Below are 24,667 nucleotides of genomic sequence, written 5' to 3' on the forward strand. Positions count from 1 at the left end.
TCTTAGTGACCCCATGGACTGTAGCCACTCAGGCTCCTCTGTCTATGGGATTCTCCAGGCAAGAATACTGGAGTGGGTAGTCAATCCCTTCTCCAGGGGAAGTTCCCACCCTAGGGAAGGATGATAACTATATTAAATAAAATCTTAAACAAACAGGTCAATTGCATGATGGAATCTAATCCAATAACAGAGAAAACAGAATGTTTGAAATGAGGACTTCAGTGAAAAGTAATCAAATTTCATAGTGTGCAATCACTCCTTTTGTCAGGTTTCTGAGGAGACAGGCTTTGCCTTTCTTATGCTAATAAAATAGATCTAGGTTAAGATCAGGGGGATTGGGTTGCTCTGGAGTTTCACTCCCCCACAGATTTTCTGCCTTGCAATCTGAACACAGTAAGGGCAATGAGATCGGCTGTGAGACATAAGCCCATTAAATAAATCCACACGCTGTGTATCCTCGGCCTCTTATAAGCTAAAAGAATCTCTCTTTTTTTCCCCTTCAAGTCTGTATTTATCCGTGGCAATCCTCAAAGATATTTCATAAGTCTGCAGGGGCACACAAATGTCAAGACTTCCTTTCAAAAGAAAAATAGCCATTTCTGAGGGTTCTGAATTATGCAAAGAGGTAAGTAATTTGGAGATCCTTTCTGACACATATAAACAACCAGACACAAACAGATAAAATAAGGGTCTTTCTGAAACGAGCACTCGATCTGTACAGATTATCATCCTTTGATTCTAGACCCTGACACTTTGCAGTAGGTATCAGCTGCCACAATAACACATCAGTTGTTTGGAGGAACTCAAGTGGATATCTACATTTTTACCTACATGAATACTGCCAACAGTCAATTCCAGTAGCACATCAACCCTTTGGGAAAAATTCTTGTATTCTTCCTGAAGTGTCTGAGGATCTCATTTACATGAAGGTACTCTTAAATACAATGAAATCATACAATGATTGTTCTCAGTATAATGGTATCTAATCTGGCTTCCTTTTGTCTTACAGTCAGAGAAAAAAGGAATTTTAAGTAAAACATATTGGCCATTTATACTGTAACTTGCAGAATGCTTCTTTTATACAAAAACAAAAAAATCATGGTGGAACTGCACTGTAAGTTCTAATCTAGCTTTTTTTTTTTGTCTTATAATCAAAAGAGAAAGTAAAAAAAAGAAGTTAAATGAATTCTTTATAAATGAAACCATTTCATCCCTAAATTCCTTCTAGTAATAAATTTACATTAATGGTCTTCCCTAACCAGTTTATCCACCACAGTTACAGGAGCTGCTCATTTATTGCCTAGGACTATAGTGTATCACTCTCAAATCAGTTTGGAAAATGCACAACTAGAGCACCAATCGTTAAGAACTATGCATTTTCGTTTATTTGAAATATTTGGTACAGCCTTTGAAAAAGAAATACTAATCATGTTGATTTAGACCTATAAGGTGCTAAGGAGTCTCTTTAATAATTCAAAAAAGATGCCTTAATAATCTCATAAGTTTTATTGACCTATTGACTTTTATTGTGAATTAATCATTGTCTCTGAGAATCGATTATTTTCCAATTTCTTATGCTGAAAAATCTAACATAAATAAATACTGTTCCTTTAAAACAGATGTAAATAAAAAGCCTGTTTATCTTCTAAGGGAAAGAGGGAAGAAATTAAATTTTTCTGTGGTTTTTTTTTTTTTCAAAATTAAATGTTATGTTGAGATACTGTAGATTCACAAGTTATTGTCAGAAATATTACAGAAATATCCCGGTTCTCTTTCCCCTGTTTCCCCCATGACAGCATCTTAAGAAAATACAGTATATCATCACCATGTCACTACTGGCAGCAGTCAAGATACAGAGCGTTCATCACCACGAGGGTCCCTCCCACTGGCCCTGTTGCCGCACACACTATTCTTTCCTGTTCCCCACGCCCTCTTTTACCCTTGGCAACCACTCATTTCTCCTCCGTTTCTCCAAATTCCTCATGTCAAAAGTGCTAAACTAATGGAATCATTTGGAATGTGACCTTTTGGGCACTGGCTTTTTTTCACTCAGCATAATTCATCCAAAATGTTGTGTATTTCAATAGCTGCTTTATTGTTTTTTATCACTGGTATGGATGGACCACAGTCTGCAATCACTTCACCTGTTGAGAGACATCCGTGTTGGTTCCAGATTTGGGCTAATAAGGATGAAGCTGCTAAATATTCATACGCTGGTTTTGGTGTCATATAGGAAATACAAGTTTAGCTTTATAAGAAACCATCCATCATACTCTCCACCAGAGTGGCTATAGTATTTTATATCAATGACTCAGTTTCTCCACATCCTCACCAGCATTCAGAGTTGTCACTATTTTGTATTTTAATCTTTCACCTATCTTAGCAGTTGCTTTGTGCTTTTACAGTCATGACTAGTTATATTGTGCTGCGGTTGATGTTTTTATAGGTTCAAGTATAGAAATCTTACTCCCTTTATGTCCCTTTATCTCTCTCTTTATATTTATCTTCAACAGTTTTTCAACATTCATTGAAAACTACCTAAGACATTGTTATAAATTTTTCTACAACCTTGAAACATAATTTAGAACACTAAAGAAGAGAAGGAAAGTCAACTGTATTTAACCATACTTTTGCTTACTGTGTTCTTCCTTCCTTCCTTCCTCATGTTCCAAAGTTCCTTCTTGTATCATTTTCTTTCATATTAAATTTCCTTCCTTGATTCATTCTTAGAGGGTAGTTTTGTGGTGACAGTTTCTATTAGCATTTTTCCATCCAGAAATATATTGACTTCTTTGTAATGTCTCTGCTTTTCAATATGCTGTCTAGGTTTGTCATAGCTTTGCTTCCAAGGAGCAAGTGTATTTTTAAGTGTCCTTACATAATGAGGCTTTTATTTAAATTTTCTGTTTTCTATGACATTGCTCCAGCTGCAAAAGGGAGGGCTCCACTTACTACTGCCAGTAGAAACAGAAGTCCAAGACCTCGCTTGGTATCTGATGACACATGACGTGAAGTGAGGCCTCCTCATTATTGCTATAGGGGGGTGATTTTCAGCCCCACACACAGTCTCCACTGGCAGTGTGGTAGAGGGGTTTTTGTTACTGCTTTAGAACAGTGGAAGGCCTCACTCTCCACTCGGGCTCTTCTGTGATCCCCTCAGAAGTGATGGGGAGGGGGACCTTGTTGCTGGGAGGTGAAGGTGGAAGCCTCACCTTTGGACCGTCTTCTCTGACCAGAGCAGTTATATAAAAGCACATCATTACAGTCTCACCAGGGGGCAATCTAGGACCTGCCCTTGCATTCCTCACTACTGGTGGGGGTGAGGGTTGGCCACAGTTTTACTGTGTGTTTATCTGGCAAACTACAGCAATTGTCCAACAGGTTTCTATATTTTCAGTAAACTCTGCTCCTTGGATTGAGAGGAGACTTTCTTTTTTTTTTCCTTTTTTTCTTTCTTCTCTGCACATGACAGCATTTCCAGGTACTAGTTTCATCAGCTTCAAGTCTAGAATATATTTGATTAAAAAGAAACATAGAAGAAATTCTAGCCCATATTATTCCTTGAGTCCTGAGGTTTTGAGCTAGTTTGCATTTCTTTTTCCTCCTTTCAGAATCTTCATACGTTTGTTTTATGTGTAATGTCCACAGTTTTACCAAGAGGAGTAGGTAAAAGTCTGTGTATTCCATCTTCCCAGAAATAAAATCTGTGCCAGATGACATATTTGCTGAGGCCTCTATTTTTGCCATTTTTATTCACTTCTTTAAGTGAGTGAGTGAGTGAAAGTCTCTCAGTTGTGTTCTGACTTATCCAGTCCATGGGATTCTCCCGGGGACCTTTCCAACCTAGGGATCGAACCCGGGGCTCCCACATTGCAGGCGGATTCTTACCAACCAGCCGAGCCACAAGGGAAGCTCTTAAAGCTATTAAAATCTTGTTGATAACAAAATAGAACATCTTAGTGCACAAAGAAAATAATTACACTCAAACGGTGCTTCTTCAGGTGGTCTGTGGACATATCCTTCAGGAACTGACGATTCTATGAAACTGATCAAAATGTTGTGATATCAGATGGATTATAACATTAAAAAAATATATTTTACTATTTGAAAAGATAAAAGTACTTTTTAAAATATAAATATTTTCATAATAAGATTCTGGTCTTGAGCTATAAATTCCCAAAGTGCTTGGAGGAAGGCACCAAAAACAATTTCTTTCTAGAAGAAATTGAGACTCTTAAATGTGAGAAATACTGCCCGATTCCTGGGGTGATCATTTGTCTCTGTCTTCCCAGGACACTGCCAGCATCGCTTTTTTTTTCCTGGAATAATCAGTAATAGAGCCTTCCTTCACATATGAAGTGCTCCATTTTGTATAGTAAGCTATGATGGTCACATTATCTGTGATCATTATGAAAAAATATACAGAAAGTAAAGACAGGTGGGAGAATCCCAATCAGTGTTTGCATCCCCCGGGCATTCTACCTTCTCTTCAGTACACCAAGGCCTTTATTCAGCCTTTCTTGTGGAAACGATAAGCAGCTCATATGACGGTTTATTTTCTTTTTCTCAGCAGCAACTTCTTAATATACATTTTGTGCTTATAGTGTAAAGTATAGCACCTTTAGGGCTTCCCAGGTGGTGCTAGTGGTAAAGAGACTCTGGTTTGATCCTTGGGTCGGGAAGATACCCTGGAGAAGAGAATGGCAACTCACTCCAGTATTCTTGCCTGGAGAATTCCATGGGCAGAGGAGACTGGCGGGCTACAGTCTATGGGGTTGCAGAGTCCCAAACGACTGAGCAACTAACACACATAGCATCTATAAACAGTAGCGCTAGACCCTCCCATGAGTAATAGGAAATTCCTCTTGCCCAATGGCCATCTAGCTGGGACACTTTGTATGTTTTTTTGAGGGGGCGGTGGGAGGGGGCAAAGCAGCTTTTGGCTTGAACTGAAACATCAGCTCTTCCTGAGTTGCAGGCCTATCAGCCTTCACAAAGGAACATCTCCATCACCTCTTCCAGTTTACAGGTCCTCAGACTCAGAATGAAACTAAGTTTGCTGACAGATTCAGATTTAGGGACTTGTCAGCCTCCAAAACTGTGCAACCAATTCTTTGCTATCTATCTACCTATCTATTTTGTCTCTCTGGAGATCTCTAACTAATACACTGGGCTAATAACCTATACTGATATTAATAATATTAATAATAATAACACAGCTCATGTGAATACAGTGAATTCTGCTCAAACAAAAATCTTATCTAAATTCTCAAGTTCCTATGATTTTAATGGTTAGTCTAATTGCAAGTTTCATCCATTTTGGCATAGACAGCTACGTAGAATCTTAATTTCTGTGTATAATTTTGAATAATAAATTGATGATTATGTAAAGCTGATTCAGGGATTCTTGATATGCAGTGTGTTAGAACTGGAAGATAGGAGAAAGGGTGACATTTGATTAGTCCCTGAATACTCTGCTACAAGAGCTGACAAAGAAAAAAATATCAGTTCACTATGAATAATATGTCAAACACCAATATTTTAGATTACATACTTGTAAGCATAAGTAAAATAATAAAAATATGGACAGAAACATTGTTTATGAAGTAGGAAAAATGTATAGGTCTTTCCAATTTACTTCTAACAAATATAGTGTGTGGCAGATATCTACTTTATAAAAATACGTTTTAAAAGCCATAATGTGGTGATGAATCTTTACTGAACAGCACAGCCATAGGTGTCTATTTTTAGTAAATATCTGAGGAATAGTAAAGTTTTTGTAAGTTTTCTGAATTCAAATTCTACTATTCTAAGTAAAGCCTATGAATGTGAAGGTCAAACATCTATTTATAAACTCCACAAAGTTCTTTTCAGTTAAAATGTATAAATATCACACACACACACACACACACACATTTTACTGCCCCAGTAAAATATACATCCTATTATCATGGCCTTAACTGTTTAAATTATTGCAGATATCCTCATCATAATTCATGATGGAGAGTTGTCATGTTATTTAAGGTGATCACTTAGACCCTGATAATAGTAAAAACAATAATGACAACTATGATAGTGATGATGCTAATAAATGCTAACATATAGACAGTGTTTACCATATGTCATACTCTACTGTAAGAGTTTTACATAAATTAACTTAGTCCTCACAAAATCCCAATGAGAGAGGTATTATTATTAATTCAATTTTACAAATGAGTAAACTGAAGTAGGACAAAGGCTAACAGAGTTTTGTCAAGAGAATATATTGGTCATAGCAAACACCCTCTTCCAACAACACAAGAGACGACTCTACACAAGGACTTTACCAGATGGTCAATACCGAAATCAGATTTACTACATCCTTTCCAGCCAAAGATGGAGAGGCTCCACACAGTCAACAAAAACAAGACTGGGAAATGGCTGTGGCTCAGAACATCAGCTCCTTTTTATAAAATTCATACTTCAATTGAAGAAAGTGGAGAAAACCACTAGGCCATTCAGGTGGACCTAAATCAAATCCCTTACAATTATACAGTGGAAGTGACAAACAGATTCAAGAATTAGATCTGACAGAGTGCCTGAAGAACTGTGGACGGAAGTTCATAACACCATACAGGAGGTGGTTGGCCAAAATCATCCCAAAGAAAAAGAAATACAAGAAGGCAAAATGGTTGTCTGAAGAGGCCTTACAAGTAGCTGAGAAGAGAAGAGAAGCAAAAGGCAAAGAAGAGGAGGAAAGATATACCCATCTGAATGCAGAGTTCCAGAGGATATAGCAAGGAGGAATAAGAAATCCTTCCTCAGTGCCCAGTGCAAAGAAATAGAGGAAAACATTAGAATGGGAAAGACTAGAGACCTCTTCAAGAAAATTGGGCACACCAAGAGAATTACTTCATGCAAACTGAAACACAGAGGCCATGTTCTCTAACTATATTAGATACCATTTAAAAAATTATTTTGCCTTAATTTGAAATATTAAAAACTAGATGCTCCCTACATATAATATAAACACTCTCATTACAGAGGATCATCTAGACACTTAGAAATGAAGATTATACAACATCATGGAAAAAGCCTATGATATAATGTTAAGGGAAAGAGATTCACTACATAAAATTGCATTTTCACACCGATTACAACTGTATCAAAGTCAGCCATGCGCACAGTCAAGGGCTGTGAAAGGCACAACACAATGCGGGAACCGCTGCTCCTCCAGGAACTCCCTGCCTCTCTTTCCCCTCGATGGCCAGCTGAGCCGCGCCCATGACGAGGTCCCATGATTCGTGCTGAATCCCTGAAAGCTGGTTATTTCCAACTACAGTCCTGGCCGGAAGGTCCCTAAGTCACCACCACTATCACCAAGTCCAAAGGCTCTTTTCTTCCTCATCCTCCATGTTTTCACAGCACAAACATTCTTTACTAGTAATTTTCTTTTCCAAATTATCTCTGAAAATGTCAGTTGGATGGACGATGTCTCCTATACCGGCTCCTCTCCTCTTACCTAAGGAATTGCTTGTGCCGTGTCCTCTGCACCTTGGCGACTGAATCTGTTCCAGTTACTGCAATACTTACCTCCATGGAGAGAGTCCTCAAACTGAAAGCAAGCCCTGAGCTCAGCACCGCCATATGACTGCCTGCCAGCATCTCCCCCTGGCATTAACTCTTGTAATCTGTGAAACTCCTGTCAGTGATCAAACAGGATCTCCAGACTCCCATGTCCCTCCAGGGCATCCTATTTTATTCTCCATCTCCACACATGAAACCTTAATGTCACTTGGGTCAAAGCTTTGCAAAATACAGCTCCCAACTCCCTTGTCACCCCACCTTCAGCATCTCCTCTAGGTTCCACAAGAATAGGAATCTACGCTTGTTCCCACACACCTCTCATGCTCATTCTTCATCTCCAGAATCCTACTTGAGTTTCAACTCACCCAGAAGTCTTTATTGGTGACTTTCATTCAGCTGTGTCTCCTACACCTTTAAAATTCCATAATACTTTTATTTCAGTTTTCATATGGCAGTTATCATGTTTGACACCCTTATGTTATAGCCATCAGTTTGAGCCACATGAAACTGCTGATAGTTTTAACCCATGTGGTTCAGTCTAGTATTACTGTTGATTTTACAGGGCCTAAGTAAACAGCAGTGTCTACAAAAACAGCAGTGAGTTCTGCCTTTCTTTAGGATCCCCTCAGAAGCCCAGGATACTGGAAGTATTTGTTAAAATCAAGAATCTTAATCAATCTATCCATATATCTACATTTATATCTATCTATCTGTAGAAATCAATTGTCTATGGTAATCGGTATAACCTATCCACTCCAGTGGTAGAGGAGAGAAGCTCTAGAGCCTGAAAACTTCGGGTAACATAAAATATTTTTGTTCAAGAAGCTGTTTTAAAATAATTTATGAAGGGAACATTCTTGGTTTTAGAGGTTGGCAGGTACATTAAAAAAAAAAAAAAGCTTTCTAGTTGATTGAAATTAAAAAAAAAAAAACAAAAAAACAAAATACTTTTCAGAACAGGTGCTTCCCTTATAAAAACAAATTGCCCAAAAGCAAAGCAGAGCACCGTGTGTGCACCGTGAGTGGAGCAGAATGCTGTCAGAGGAGAGGAGCTGGGGAAGCCGGGGCGATTCAGATTTCCATAGCATCTCGCTTACACCCAGATCCAAAGCCTTTCGCAAAGCAGTAAACATCATCACCAAAAAGAGACAGCGACAGGATGTCACTAAAGTAGGGTCTCTGGGTAGAGACACAGCACCCCCCCCACACACACACACACACTGTTCACAGCAGCAGGCCCCCAAACGGCTGCAAGCAGAAGCGCAACTCATCTGTGCTGGTTAAGCAAGGGGGACGCGGGGAATGTGTTTGCGGGTTCTTCAGGGTCACCTGAACCGTCCACAGAAAGCAACTGGTTTTTCATACTTTCTCAGAGAACAACTTCAACCCGTTTGGAGGCCTGTTTGCTGGCTTCCCCAACACAAGACAGGTCTCCACTCCCAGAGGAAGGCACTGCTCCCCAGTCGCCTACCCAGTTCACCCGTTCCCCTGCGGAAATCCCTGCTGGGAATGAAGCCCCCACGCCCCCACCCCGATGAAAAGATACAGCGCTTTGATGCTATGAGGAGCCCCGGGTGCCCGGAAAGCATCAGGGACAGGAGAGAAAACCACTCGCTGCACCCTCTCCAACATTTCAGCGGCCCATTCTGGGGAACGTGTTACTGAAACCTGGAGAAATTAAACACACAGGTGGACATCCGCAGTGCGTGCGTCTTCCTCCACCGTCGGCTCGGCCGCTGATGGGCAGGGAGCTCTGGAGCCTGCTCCCAAGGCCCTGAGCCCCCAAACCTCCTCCCATCCCGAGCTCCGGGCGGCAGACCCGGGACCATCCTGCAGGGGTCACAATTGGGTTACAGATCCCTCCCGGTAAGGTGACTGAGCAGCCGCATCTGGGACAATTTCGGTGACTCCTTCATTAGGATTCAAATGGAATAAGTAAGGTAGAAATTGAACAGTCACAGGAACGGAGCCTTGCTGCTCCTGTAGTCAGTAAACATTTATTCACTAAGCCCAGTCTGTGTGCGCGCTCTCTCTCTCCCCCTCTCTTCTCTCTCCTAGCCACAGTTGTTCTTACAATCCTTCCTGCTTGCTGTTTTAATGCATAATTAAGAAGGTCAGAATTAATGAAGCGGTGTGGAGTAAAGTTCAAGGAATCCCTAGGCACTATTTATTCTATTAGATCTCAGGCATGAATGTCAGCTTGGCAGCGCAAGCAGCATAAGCAATGGGGCTGGCCGCAGCCCAGGAACCCTCCACCAAGGGAGACTCACCTGTACTGTCAAGTCATTCCGAAGCTCCTTCCCTGCGAAAATCACACACAGCTGGTCAGCTGGAACCCCCTGTCGCTTAGCAACCACCTCCTTGAGCTGGAAGATGCTGGTGTCAGAATCGACCTCCACTGGGAACCCGTGGTTAGAGTTGAACCTGACAAACACTGGTCAAAAAAAAAAAAAAAACCACACACGAAGCTTTACTCAAACTCCTTAAATGGCAATTGCATTTAATGGCAATCCTTAATGGCAATGCAACATGTCTGAATTGATTTGCCCCTCTCCTGCCCTTTGATAAGCAGTATGCATTTTCTTTCACTTATAAAGCTTAAGGCTATGGAGCAACATTTGGAGAAGAATGGAGTTATCCTATGGGATTTCCCTTTCATATCAGTCAGTGACCCACAAACAAAATTGCATGCTCCCTTTGACATCTGTCCTGTGAAACGGGGGGGAACTCAAGCAGAACACTTGCTTGATTGGAATTGTGAGATTCCCAAGAGTTTATCCAGGAGATTCAGCTCTGACAGCCTGTACAAACTCACACTGCCTCTACGGCATCCCTCTTAATAAAAAATCAAAGGCATCGTGTTAGCGCTCATGGCATAGCAGCGGAAAGACATCAGATCACTTTCTGGACTAGAGTGAAGACGCACCAGGTTGTGTCTAAGAGCCTGAGCCATCGTTGGTGGTCCCAGCCAAAAGGCTCCACTGGCTCTTAGGGAAACATGTATTTGCCCTTTCTTCTGAAAGATACCTTTTTTTTTTTTTTTGGAACCACTATTCTCCTCAAGATCCAGGCTGGAAACTTAAGCCTTTTGCATGTCTTCTTGCTGCCAACTGCCATGCCACTTCCTCCATGTCTCTTATATCTGGCCTTCCCTTTGCATTCCTCCAGTCACTACGCTCATCAAATCATCCTTGCCATAGCCTCCAAACTGAAGTCTTGTGTGTGTTCCTTGTTCAGTCGTGCCCAGCTCTTTGTGACCCCAAGGACTGTGGGTCCCCATGCAACCCACCAGGCTCCTCTGCCCACCATGGAATTCTCCAGGCACGAATACTGGAATGGGTTGCCATTTTCTTCTCCAGGGCTCCAGGGGAATCTTCCCTGGCCCAGAGATCTAAGCCGGGTCGCCCGCATTGCAGGCAGATTCTTTACCAACTGAGCCAACAGGGAAACCCACCTGAAGTCTTAATGTACTCCTTTCACTTTCAGAATGTCCTCCATTGTTCTGCAAAGTAAACCTTATATTCATCTAGAGCTATGCCATGTCACAGCCCTCAAAAATTTTAAAGGCTTAAAGCTTTTAAACTAAATGCCCCCAAAAAACAGACCACAGAAAACTCCTGCCCCTGCCGCCTACCTTTTCAATGACACTCCCTTCCTCACCGCTGCCTGCTGAAAGCCCATTCACCCTCAGGATTCATCTAAGACCTCATCTAAGGCCACTCACTGTCAGCTGCCTCAAGACTGAGCTCACCTCTTCAGGATTCAGGGGCTGTCAGTATGTACATCTTATATGGCTTGCCACAATTTCTCAGGGATGCAGTACAACACAGGAGATAAATACATCCTCCAAACTGAGAGGAACTAGTCGCCAATTCCTACAGGTCCCTTATCAGCTTAGGGGACTAGGGTAAACATATTAACCTTCACTTTTTAACTCTTAGATTCCTAATCTTCAAAATATTTATAAAGCACAGAGGGTATTCTATGATACATTAATAATATTTATAGTGTTTACGACAATCACACAATGACTTTTTTAAAAAATGGATATTTGTATATGTCTTCTTACCTTCTATGAAAAGATCATAAACTCCTCAAGGCCAGGCACTACAGTTAATTTTCTGCTATATCTTCTTTAAATGGACCATAAGCACTCAGTAGTTCTCAATATGTGAGATGGCCCACCAAATAATACTCATAATTAAATAATAATTGTAATACCAACAATAGTCAAGTAATTACTATGTGGTAGAAGTTGTACCTTACATAGGCCATTTTTAAGCTTCCCAATGATCTGGTAAGGTCACTATTATCCTTATTTAATAGAAAAGTAAATGAAGGCCTTGAGAATTGTAATCACTTTTCTGAGGACATCAGTTACTTTGTAATGGAATCACAATTTAAATTCAGTTCAACCTACCTCTTAACCCCATTCCATTTCTACTATAACACACTGCCGAAACTATTCTCAGAAGAAAAGTCCACATTCCTTTTCCTTATGACTCTGTGTGTGTGTGTGTGTGTGTGTGTGTATAAAACAAAACAGCAAAAAGTCCTTATACCATACATCAGACAGCCTCTGTACAGGTTAGCTGTAGAAAATGAGATTAAAAGTAAAAGCTCCAGTCAAGAGCTAAGAGCAAAGAACAATGAACAACAGTTATAAGACACGATGAGATAAAAATGACACCAAACTGATAGTGCAAGAGATGACACGGCAAGCGCAAAACCTGACATATTTTATCAGCATAGAAAATATTTAGAAAGGGTAAGAACTGTGACAAAAGTGTTCCAAACAAAGAAAACTGATAAAAAAAAAATTACAGAGGAAAAGGTGCTTTTGATACACTTTAAAGTAGATGCCATGTGACACTGTTGAAAGTTAGAGGAGGCAAAATAAAAATATATTGGAAGCCCTTGAAGTATATTCTTGGTATCCTTAGATCAGAGACCATAAGGCAACCAATTCATCAGATGAGACATGGTGACCAGTGGGTGACTATAAGGAACAAAAGTTATGGTCTGAGTTTCAAACTTGCTATTCAGGTAGTATGAACAGATTTTTTTTTTTTTTTTTAAGTAAAAATGGGGAAGAAGCAGTTGAAAATCCATACAAAAGCTATTTTTAAAAGGATTAGATAAATAAAATTCATTGAAAGAAGTAATCAGAAGAAACTCTGTAACCTTAAATGCCAATATCAATATAAACAAAAATAATGAAAAGGCTAGGAAAAGAACAAAAAGCAAATGAAAATAAAGTGCAAAGAAGCAAACAAACAAAAAAAAACAAAAATTAATGTTGTATGTATATGTATGGCTGAGTCCCTTCACTGCTCACCTGAAACTCTTACAAGAATGTTAATCAGATATACCCCAATATAATAATTTTTTAAAAAGGAATAAATATTTAAGGAGATCTAAAGTTGCTGATTTTCTCCAGAGGTTCAAAATCATGAGAATTCCACCCTAAGGACAAGAATTATAAAGAAAACTAAAGGGGAAAAAAAAAATCTGCAAAATACATACTAGATAACTCTGTACCACTAATGAAATCATTACTGTCTAAAAGCCTTTTGTTTTCCTCATAAATAGAAAATTAGAGTTTGTGAGCTTAAACTCAGCATGGATAAATCGTATCAGTACTTTCTAAATGCATATTGTTGAGCAACAAGTCAGAAATAGACTATGAATTTATCATGGAAAGACTGATCAAGTACATAGCAGGTATTTGGTCAACTAAAATATTTGTTGAGAGAATCAAATAAAAGCACAGCTCAAGACAGACCACTACCATCAGCATATAAATGGGCTCAACACTTTCGGAGTAAGACAGTTCCTTCTCAAAAAAGAATGCCCTAATAGCCTCTGTAGGTGTTTAGCTCCACTGCAGCCCAGTAAATACCAGGAGCGCACTCCAAAAGTAACCCTACATATCTCTGAATGTCCCTTGGTAAGGCAGTTTCTTCTTTACCTTTAAGAAACATCACTCGAGTATTGCCAGCCCCAAGCAGACTCAACTTGTCCTCAGATTCCCTTCCATTCTTTATCCCACATCTCTGCTTAGAAAAATCTACTGTGAACTTGTTATCGTTAACTCTCCATTTCTTTCCTTTGCATTCTTTAATGAACCTACTCTTGACATCTTGAAGATTGCTCTTGGTATGACCTCCACATTTTTAATCAATGGTTGCTTTTCAATTTTTTTCATATTTAGCCATTCGGGAACAATCAGCAAGGCTCTTGATCTAATAACACTTTTTATTTCTCTCTTAGCATCTGCCACTAAATCCTCCCGGTTTCCCTTCTACAACACAAGACATACTTTCCTAGCTTCATCTACCAGATCCTCTCCTTTTGTTCGGCCTACTGATTTCAGAGTGCCCTGGGTTCTGCTTGATTTCCTAGGGTTGCGTTATCCAAGCTGCATGTCTTATAATTCTTGGGTAATTTAATGTATTCAAATGGGAAATTCACCATGATTTTTACTTTATTTTCTTATTTAAAAATTCAACTCTCTCACAACCTTCTACATCAGATAATTCTCAGAACAATGTGAGTCCATAGAGTTATCTAATCCTTAGGACCAGTTTCTATGTTCCTCAAGCTATAGAGTTTGCTCACAAAAACTCTACTGAACATGAACGTAACAATTTCTATGAGAATCTCAAAATACTTACATAAAGGTAAAATTAACCTCCCACAAATCACATAGTATATCTTCAGTATTCATAACATAAAATTTATTATACTCCTAATTTCTTGCAGTCATAATTTAAAACATTTTTTAAAATGTTGCAGCATATTAGGCATTTTTCATAGGACTCTGCTAGTGAAAAAATTTAACACACTTCCTAGATAAATGAGTTTCCAAATTGTGTATTTTATTGTATGTTTTAAATTTGAACTTTAATTACTTTTTTCTTAAATTGAGAAAAACACATAGTATGATTCAACAAGAACATCTACAATGCAGGATTAAAGTAAGTAGGGGATGAAAGTCTGACCAGCACTTGAAAACTGTTAATATTTTTAAGAAAAAAGCAAACACTTATTTTGAAAGACAGCCACTATTATAATCTGATGATCACAGAGGGGGAAAAAAAAAACAGTAACAAATGCAAAATCAACAATTAAGGGTTAAGAAGCACTTGCTATTTGGTCATAAAGGCAACTTCTAAGTTCAAAGGAAAATGTTAGAAGAAAGCTAATTTCAACATCTAGTAAAGTTACCCCTTCTATACAACAGATATAAAGAATAACAACAAAAAATGTATTGAGGTAAGGATCATGCATAGATGCGCCAAATTTCCCCTAAAAGTATAAACTGAATATACTCTCTGGCTCCTAAGGCCTTACCTTCAACTGACAATGTAAACACAGGCTTCCACTTGAGAATGAAGCCTTGAACAGCGATGTCGAACTTGCATCAAGCAGAGTTGAGAACTGCGGTTAACAATGCAACCCATCCAGGCTTGCGTCACGGATCAAACTCAACTGGCAGAAATCCCCTATTTGGGCCATGATTACCTCGCCCTGCCCCCTTATTTTGTAGCCCATCATTCAAAGAGTTGCACGTTAGGGTAATGAATATAATTTTCTGAGAGGGAAGCTCTAGGAAATAGCACCATGAAAACAACCGTTTTATTAACCACCAGGATGAGACGATTGCAAAATTATTTGCTTGCTGCAGAGGACAGATTTTGACTTTGACAATTTCTTTTCAAAAATAAAGTCAAATGATGTCACTGTTTTGAGTCCTACTCTTTTCTAATATAGTTTAGTCTATAGTAATCTATTCTTCTACCCAATGAACAATGGTGAAGAACAAATCTCTAGAAGCATATAGCATTTTTGGAACCACAGCTCAATGTTAAGTTACTTATGTACACAAACTTTTATTGGATTCTTATAGGATCCAGATGATTGTCACTATTTTAAGGCTATTATTTATATCACATAACTTAAAACATTCAGAAAACTAAGATCATGGCATCTGGTCCCATTATTTCATGGCAAATAGATGGGGAAACATTGGAAACAGTGAGAGACTTTTTCTTTTTGGGCTCCAAAATCACTGCAGATGGTAACTGTAGTCATGAAATTCAAAGATGCTTGCTCCTTGGAAGAAAAGTTATGACCAATCTAGACAGCATATTAAAAAGCAGATACATTACTTTGCCAACAAAGGTCCATCTAGTCAAAATTATGTTTTTTCCAGTAGTCATGTATGGATGTGAGAGTTGGACTACAAAGAAAGCTGAGTGCCAAAGAATTGATGCTTTCAAACTATGGTTTTGGAGAAGACTCTTGAGAGTCCCTTGGACTGCAAGGAGATCCAACAAGTCACTTTGTAAAGGAAATCAGTCCTGAATATTTATTGGAAGGACTGATGCTGAAGCTGAAACTCCAGTATTTTGGCCACCTGATGCAAAGAACTGACTCATTGGAAAAGACCCTGATGCTGGGAAAGATTGAAGGCAGGAGGAGAAGGGGATGATAGAGGATGAGATGGTTGTATGGCATCACTGACTCAATGGACATGAGTTTGAATAGGCTCTGGGAGTTGGTGATGGACAGAGAGGCCTGGCATGCTGCAGTCCATGGGGTCACAAAGAGTCGGTCATGACTGACTGAACTGAAATGAACACTTGATTCTGTGCTATTTGATATCATGCCTTATTCGCATCTTATGTAATTCTTGATTCCTAACTAAAGAGCCTCTTTATGAAGTTAAAGAGGAGAGTAAAAAAGTTGGCTTAAAACTCAACATTCAGAAAACCACTATCATGGCACTGGGTCCCATCACTTCATGGGAAACAGATGGGGAAACAATGGAAACAGTGAGAGACTTTATCTTTTGGGGCTCTAAAATTACTCCAGATGGTGACTACAGCCATGAAATTAAAAGATGCTTGCTCCTTGGAAGAAACACTATGACCAACCTAGACAGAATATTAAAAATCAGAGACGTTACTTTGCCAACAAAGGTCCGTCTAGTCAAAGCTATGGTTTTTCCAGTAGTCACGTATGGATGTGAGAGTTGGACTATAAAGAAAGCTGAGAGCTGAAGAATTGATGCTTTTGAACTGTGGTGTTGGTGAAGACTCTTGAGAGTCCCTTGGACTGCAAGGAGATCCAACCAGTCAATCCTAAAGGAAATCAGTCCTGGGTGTTCATTGGAAGGACTGATTCTGAAGCTGAAACTCCAATACTTTGGCCAGCTGATGTGAAAGAGCTGGCTCATTTGAAAAGACCCTGATGCTCGGAAAGATTGAAGGCAGGAGGAGAAGGGGACAACAGAGGATGAGGTGGTGAGGTGGTTGCATTGCATCACCGACTCAATAGACATGAGCTTGAGTAAACTCCGGGAGTTGGTGATGGACAAGGAGGCCTGGTGTGCTGCAGTCCATGGGGTCACAAAGGGTCGGACATGACTAAATGACTGAACTGAACTGAACTCTATTTTAAGATCTTTCTGATCAGAAACTTCTTTTAGTCTCTTCATCATCACAGGCCAGGATTTCTGCTTTTTGTAATGACTCAGTAATATGTCAGATCAATTCTCTGCAGAAAATAATGTGGACCCTATAAAAATCAGACACTTGGAGGCACTGAGGAGTGAAGAGAAGGAAGATTCTGGTAGAGAGTACATGTCAGGAGGAGCAAAGTCATGCAAGCTCACTTTGACAGCTCTTAGTTTCCAGCCAGGTACAATTTGGATGGCATGAAGGGTTGTAGGCACACTGGTGGCAAAATTTGTCTTTCTGGTGCAAAGAAGCAAAATCCTGAACCTGGAGAAACTTGCCTCTAAGAAGAGAAGAGCAGGAAAAATTCCAGATGGAAAAGAAGCATAAAGGGAATCTCCAACTCTGTCTACCCACATCTCTGACTGGTTCATGAACCACACAGATGCATAACATACTCAAAGCATTTCGGCAAAGGGAAAGATCTGCTTAAAGAGATGAACTATAACTCTCCATCCTTTAAGTGTGCACTTCAAATAGTGACTTCTTCCAAAGAGCACAGTGTGGGAAGAGGGAACAAGAGAAACTTCCTAGTGGAAAAACCTGAGAACAGCACTTTAGCCAGGTGATCAAGGTCAACCTCAGCAGAGATAAGTCACACTGATACTGTGTACCCTTCATCTGATGGGATGAGCATGGCTTTTTATCTCTGGGGTCTTCCTCTCAAAAAACACAAAACCCCAGTCTAATCTTGAGAGGAGCATCAGACATACAGCAGTTGGGGAACAGTCTTAAAAATACCTGACCATTAGCCCTCAAAACTTTCCAGGTCATCAAAAACCAGTTGAGCCTGAGAAATTTTCACCATCTAGAGGGGACTAAGGAGACATGGCAACTAAATGTAATATGATATCCTAGATGTCATTCTAGAAGAGAAAATGGACATTTTGTAAAAACTAAAGAAAATCTGGATGAAGTTCAGACTTTAGTTAATCATAATGTATCAACATTGGTTCATTAATTATGACAAATGCAGTATAATAATGGAAAATGTTAAAAAAAGGCGAGTTGAATGTGGAATATTTGGGAATACCCTGTATTATCTTTGCATTTTTTTTCTGCAAAATTAAAATATAACTGTTCTAAAATAAATTTACTCAGTTTAGTTAAGTTCAGTTGCTCAGTTGTGGCCAACTCTTTGCAACCCATGGACTGGAGCATAACTGGGCTTCCCTGTCCATCACCAACTCCCAGAGCTTGCTCAAACTAATGTCCCTGAGTCGGTGATGCCACCCAACCATCTCATCCTCTGTTGTTCCCTTCTCCTCCTGCCTTCAATCTTTCCCAGCATCAGGGTCTTTTCCAGTGAGTCAGTTCTTCACATCAGGTGGCCAAAGTATTGGAGTTTCAGCTTCAGAATCAGTCCTTCCAATGAACACCCAGGACCGATCTCCTTTAGGATGGACTGGTTGGATCTCCTTGCAGTCCAAGGGATTCTCAAGAGTCTTCTCCAACACCACAGTTCAAAAGCATCAATTTTCAGCACTCAGGTTTCTTTACAATCCAACTCTAACATCCATACCTGAGTAATGGAAAAACCATAGCTGTAACTAATGCCAGCTTGGCTTTATCCAGCCTGGCATTTCACATGATGTACTCTGCATATAAGTTAAGTAAGCAGGGTGACACTATAGAGACTTTACGTACTTCTTTCCCAAATTGGAACCAGTCTGTTGCTCCATGTCTGTTTCTAACTGTTGTTTCTTGAAATTCTCAGGAGGCAGGTAAGGTGGTCTGATATTCCTATCTCTTTAAAAATTTTCCACAGTTTGTTGTGGTTACCTCATCATTAAAAACAAGGGAGGCCAGAAGTAAAAGTATAACATCTTTAAGGTTTTCAAATTAAAAACAAAAGTACTGTTAAATAAAGAATTCTATATCCAATAAAAATAATCTTTGGAAATAAAGATGTAAGAAGGGCTTCCCTGATAGCTCAGTTGGTAAAGAATCCACCTGCAATACAGGAGACCCCAGTTCAATTCCTGAGTCAGGAAGATCTGCTGCAGAAGGGATACACTACCCACTCCAGTATTCTTGGGCTTCCCTTGTGGTTCAGCTGGTAAAAAACCCGCCTACAATCCGAGACCTGGGTTCAGTCCCTGGGTTGGAAAACCCCTGGAGAAGGGAAAGCCTACCACTCCAGTATTCTGGTCTGGAGAATTCCATGGACTATATAGTCCATGGGGTCACAGAGTCAGACACTAACTTTTGCTTTTTAAGATGTAAGAAAACTAAGAAAATTTGTCACAAGCAGACTCACCGTATAAGAAATGCTCATTTCTTTAAAATGATTTAAAGAAATGATTTATTTAATGATTTAAAAATCATTAAAAACTCATTTTAGAGGTTAATGACACCAGAGGGAAATGATGGTCCTCGTGAAAGTTTAAGAACAACAGAAATACAAAAATATCTGAGTAAATACAGAAGACAATTATACAGGGATTTTGCTTTGTTCATCTTAATTTCTTTAATAACATAATAGCTTATATGGACTTAATTAAGTCACATCCCCAAATTCATATTTTAAAGCCCTATCACCCAATACAATGATATTTGGAGATGGGACCTTGTGGAGGTACTTGGGTTTAGATAATACAGAGAATAATAATATGAGAATGGGGCCCTCATGATGATATTAGATGATATTCTATAAGAAGTGACGCCAGAATGTTTGCTTCCTCTCCTTCTGCTACACGAGGGTGCAGGGAGATGGAGGTTGTCTGAGTCAGGAAGAGGGCCCATCCCAGAATCTAACCATGCTGGATCCTGATCTCAGACTTCCAGACTCCATAACTGTGGAAAAATACATTTATACTATTTAAACTTCCCAAGCTAGTGGTAGTCTGTTACGGTGCTGAGCAAAGAAAACATTCAACACAAAAATTAAAAAGCTTCATGAGTGGTCCAAAATACAAATACAATAACTATGACAAAAAGAACGGGGGATGGATAACAACCATTTCTTGTACATTTTGGGGGGAGACTGGTGCAATATTAACAATATTGACTGTCAAAATTTAAGAATATGCAGTGAAATTATTGGAGTAAATTATAATGCTGAGTCAAAAAGCAAATAAAAATTACAGTGGAATTCTATAAAATATTGAATCCGCTAGAATCAGCAATGAAGTAACAGGAGCAAAAATGGAAAAGTAAGTAGAAAGAGTAAGTATAATAAAATGATAGACTCAAATTCAATCATTTCAATAACTGCATTAAATTTTAATGAAATAAATACTTCAATTAAAAGGCATAGGTTGTCAGAGAGGGCAGAACAAGGTTTACCTAACAATGCACTCTCTACAAGAGCTGTGTTTTACAAAGATGGAAATAGTTTGAAAGTTAATCAATTTAAAAAATGCAATTATTAACTCTTACCTAAGGCCCACCATATGGTTTTAAAAATGTGGTTACTACATGAACTGTACAATATTAATTTTTTTTTTTAAGTTGCTCTTTCGTGTCTGACTCTTTGCAACCCCATGGACTATACTGTCCATGGGATTCTCCAGGCCAGAATACTGGAGTGGATAGTCTTTCACTTCTCCAGGGGATCTTCCCAACCCAGGGATCAAACCCAGGTCTCCCACTTTGCAAGCAGATTCTTTACCAGCTGAGCCACAGGGAAGTCCAAGAACACTGGAGTGGGTAGCCTAGCCCTTCTCCAGCAGATCTTCCTGACCCAGGAATCAAACCACGGTCTCCTGCCCTGCACACGGATTCTTTACCAACTGAGCTATTAATGTTTAGTTGGCTAGAAAATTTACCTTTTATTTTCATTCAATAAGAAAGATATTCCCAATGGAGTTGTATTTCACTGTGCTTTAGAGTACACTGTAATTGATCCAAAGTGACTTTAGGATACTCATAATGATATCTTATGTTTAGATTGAGCTCTCAGTTTTCAAAGTGCTTTTACAGACATTATCTCAGATAATCTTCACAACAGCTCTGAAAGATGATTGTGACAGCATTTACTACTCCTACTTTTAAACTGAATAAACAGATGTATGAGAAGGAAATGTGGTTTACCTGAGATTTAAATGGAAAGAAGCAGAAACTAGAAGCTGTGGCCTGAGCCCCTCTCTACAAAGACTATATGTTACCCCGGGGAGGTAAAGGGTAATCTCTACACCTCTGAACCATCACGTAAGCTTACCTAAGATGGATATGTTAGAAAACATGTCTATGGCTAAGGTGTCAATAATAGCTCTCTGGTCCTACTTTCTCTTCAAAATCAGCATTTTCGCATTTTACATAGAAAGTCAACCCACTCATTCTTTCCCAGTTTCACTCTGGTGCCTCAGCTCATGGCATCCAAAAGAAAAAGGGTCACTTAAGTTAATGGTGATTAAAAAGCTTCTTTTAACCATTAACTTACAAGAGAGCTTGGCTTCTTACACAGTAGGGTGAAAATTGGCATTAGGAATGGTTTATTTTAGGCATCTCAGATTATCATCTGGGTTAGGTTGGGCTGTTAGGAATTCAGATAAAGCAAAGAGGGACACAAAAGGGATGGCAAGGTATTTAACTACCCCCAGATCTTCCACACCCTTAGTCTTGCCAAGAAGCAATTCCTTGAGTCTCAGGAGAGTAGAGATAAGGCTGAGTTGAGTCTCCGGAGAGTAGACATAAGACTGTCATTTGTAATACTGGGTTGTCCAAAAAAATTGCTGGGGTGGGAGGTAGTTTTCCATAATGTCTGATGGAAAAAGACAAACATACTTTTTTGCCAACCCAATAAGTTAATTGTGCCTTATTTCAATTTGGAAATGAACTGCTGGAAAAGTTCTATTCCTTCCCTAACCATCCACTGTTATATTCATTCAACTACCCACCCAGTCATTCATTCACCTAACCAGCCAGCTAGACAGCCATCCAGCCAGACAGTCACTTACCCACTGAGGTTTAAGAATTAAATAATAACAAAATGGCTCTTGGGGGCCATTGGTTTTTTCTGATAAATTCTTATTGACTGACTGATCCAATAAAGAAGACTTATTTTGCCAATCATTTCAAAAGTAAGGCATTTTTCACAAACTGAATAAACTATATATGCAGCCCCAAAGCTTTGACAAAAACATATTTAAAAGATGTTTTTATTGGAGAGATGTTTCAGAGTAATACATAAAGATATTTAAAACAAAAAAATAATCCATTTTTGTTATTCATGGTAGTTAGGTTCTATAAAGTCACCACAAACATTAAATCAGTAGAATACTAAACCATAGCTCCTAAGAGAAATAAATACACAGTTAGGTTCCTGTGAGATTCTCATCACAAAATTTTCACCAACTAATACACAGCCTTGTTTTATGTATGCATCTGTTTAAAGACATCTAATATACATAGCTGATTCATTAACACTGAACCATGGCCAGCAGCAATGAAACTCAAATCTGAACAAAGCTTCTTTAACACATATAGTTTCTCCATTAGGGATGCCACACCAAGTAACTACACCAATATCCATCCCCATCAACAATATACAAAGCTCCCCTTTTCTCCACATCCTCTCCAACATGTTACTTGTAAATTTTTTCATGACACTCATTTTGACAGGTATGAGGTGATGCCTCATTGTGGTGTTAACTGCATCTCTCCAATAATTTGAGACGTATAACATATTTTCATGTGCCTATTGGCTTCTAAATTTTAAGATGAAGAAAATGAATATAATTAAATTATTTAAATTGAGTAAAAGAAATGTTTTGAGAAAAGTAAATTGTAATTTTGAGAAAAGTAAATGTTTTCATTGTGAGCTAATATAGCTCACTGATTTGTGAGCTAATAACATTTAAGCTAATATATTCTAAAGTCACCATCACATTACTTTTGAATTAATACAGAAACAGACCTGGAAGAGTGTTTGGAACACAGTAGACATTCACCAAATGACAGTATTAATAGTTTATGAGAAATCACATCCTGGACTTCCCTGGAGGTCCACTGATTAAGAGGTTTCACTTCTTCTTTTCCTATCTGGATTCTGAAACTAGAACACTTTCTAACACCATACACAAAAATAAACTCAAAATGGATTAAAGATCTAAATGTAAGACCAGAAACTATAAAACTCCTAGAGGAGAACATAGGCAAAACACTCTCCGACATAAATCACAGCAAGATCCTCTATGACCCACCTCCCAGAATATTGGAAATAAAAGCAAAACTAAACAAATGGGACCTAATGAAACTTAAAAGCTTTTGCACAACAAAGGAAACTATAAATAAGGTGAAAAGACAGCCCTCAGATTGGGAGAAACAAATGACAGACAAAGGATTAATCTCAAAAATATACAAGCAACTCCTGCAGCTCAATTCCAGAAAAATAAATGACCCAATCAAAAAATGGGCCAAAGAACTAAACAGACATTTCTCCAAAGAAGACATACAGATGGCTAACAAACACATGAAAAGATGCTCAACATCACTCATTATCAGAGAAATGCAAATCAAAACCACAATGAGGTACCATTACACGCCAGTCAGGATGGCTACTATCCAAAAGTCTACAAGCAATAAATGCTGGAGAGGGTGTGGAGAAAAGGGAACCCTCTTACACTGTTGGTGGGAATGCAAACTAGTACAGCCGCTATGGAAAACAGTGTGGAGATTTCTTAAAAAACTGGAAATGGAACTGCCATATGACCCAGCAATCCCACTTCTGGGCATACACACTGAGGAAACCAGATCTGAAAGAGACACGTGCACCCCAATGTTCATCGCAGCACTGTTTATAATAGCGAGGACATGGAAGCAACCTAGATGCCCATCAGCAGATGAATGGATAAGGAAGCTGTGGTACATATACACCATGGAATATTACTCAGCCGTTAAAAAGAATTCATTTGAACCAGTTCTAATGAGATGGATGAAACTGGAGCCCATTATACAGAGTGAAGTAAGCCAGAAAGATGAAGAACATTACAGCATACTAACACATATATATGGAATTTAGAAAGATGGTAACGACAACCCTATATGCAAAACAGAAAAAGAGACACAGAAGTAGAGAACAGACTTTTGAACTCTGTGGGAGAAGGTGAGGGTGGGATGTTTCAAAAGAACAGCATGTATATTATCTATAGTGAAACAGGTCACCAGCCCAGGTGGGATGCATGAGACAAAGTGCTCGGGCCTGGTGCACTGGGAAGACCCAGAGGAATTGGGTGGAGAGGGAGGTGGGAGGGGGGATTGGGATGGGGAATATGTGTAAATCTATGGCTGATTCATATCAGTGTATGACAAAACCCACTGAAAAAATAAATAAAATTAAAAAAAAAAAAGACTCCATGCTTCCAATACAGGGGGTGTGGGATCTACCCCTGGAGGGGGAACTAAGATCCCCCATGCCACATTGCATCACCAAAATATAAAATAAATTTAAAAAATTAAAATGAATTAAAAAAAAACCAGAAATCACAATCCTATGTCTTCTATTGACTTAACACGAAACATAATTATAACAATGAAACAAAATGGTCAGTTAGATGGTCAGTAAAAGGAAGTCTCTGTCCCACAGACCAAAACTTACGCTGTAATTTTAATCTTAAACTTTAAATACAGAATTC

At 39.0% G+C, this 24,667-nt stretch overlaps 1 protein-coding gene across 4 annotated transcripts in view; it reads right to left on the minus strand.

The window, feature by feature from the left end:
* The window catches only part of PRKN (parkin RBR E3 ubiquitin protein ligase), a 1,211,540-nt gene that overhangs the window by 972,347 nt on the left and 214,526 nt on the right, over window positions 1-24,667 (minus strand). For all 4 annotated transcript variants that reach the window (XM_043457375.1, XM_043457374.1, XM_043457372.1 and 1 more), the window contains one exon: window positions 9,837-10,000. In XM_043457375.1, coding sequence (XP_043313310.1) covers window positions 9,837-10,000 — 164 coding nt within the window. The remainder of the gene's footprint in view (window positions 1-9,836; window positions 10,001-24,667) is intronic.

This window comes from Cervus canadensis, chromosome 33 (genome assembly GCF_019320065.1).
Source record: "Cervus canadensis isolate Bull #8, Minnesota chromosome 33, ASM1932006v1, whole genome shotgun sequence".
Lineage (NCBI taxonomy): Eukaryota > Metazoa > Chordata > Mammalia > Artiodactyla > Cervidae > Cervus > Cervus canadensis.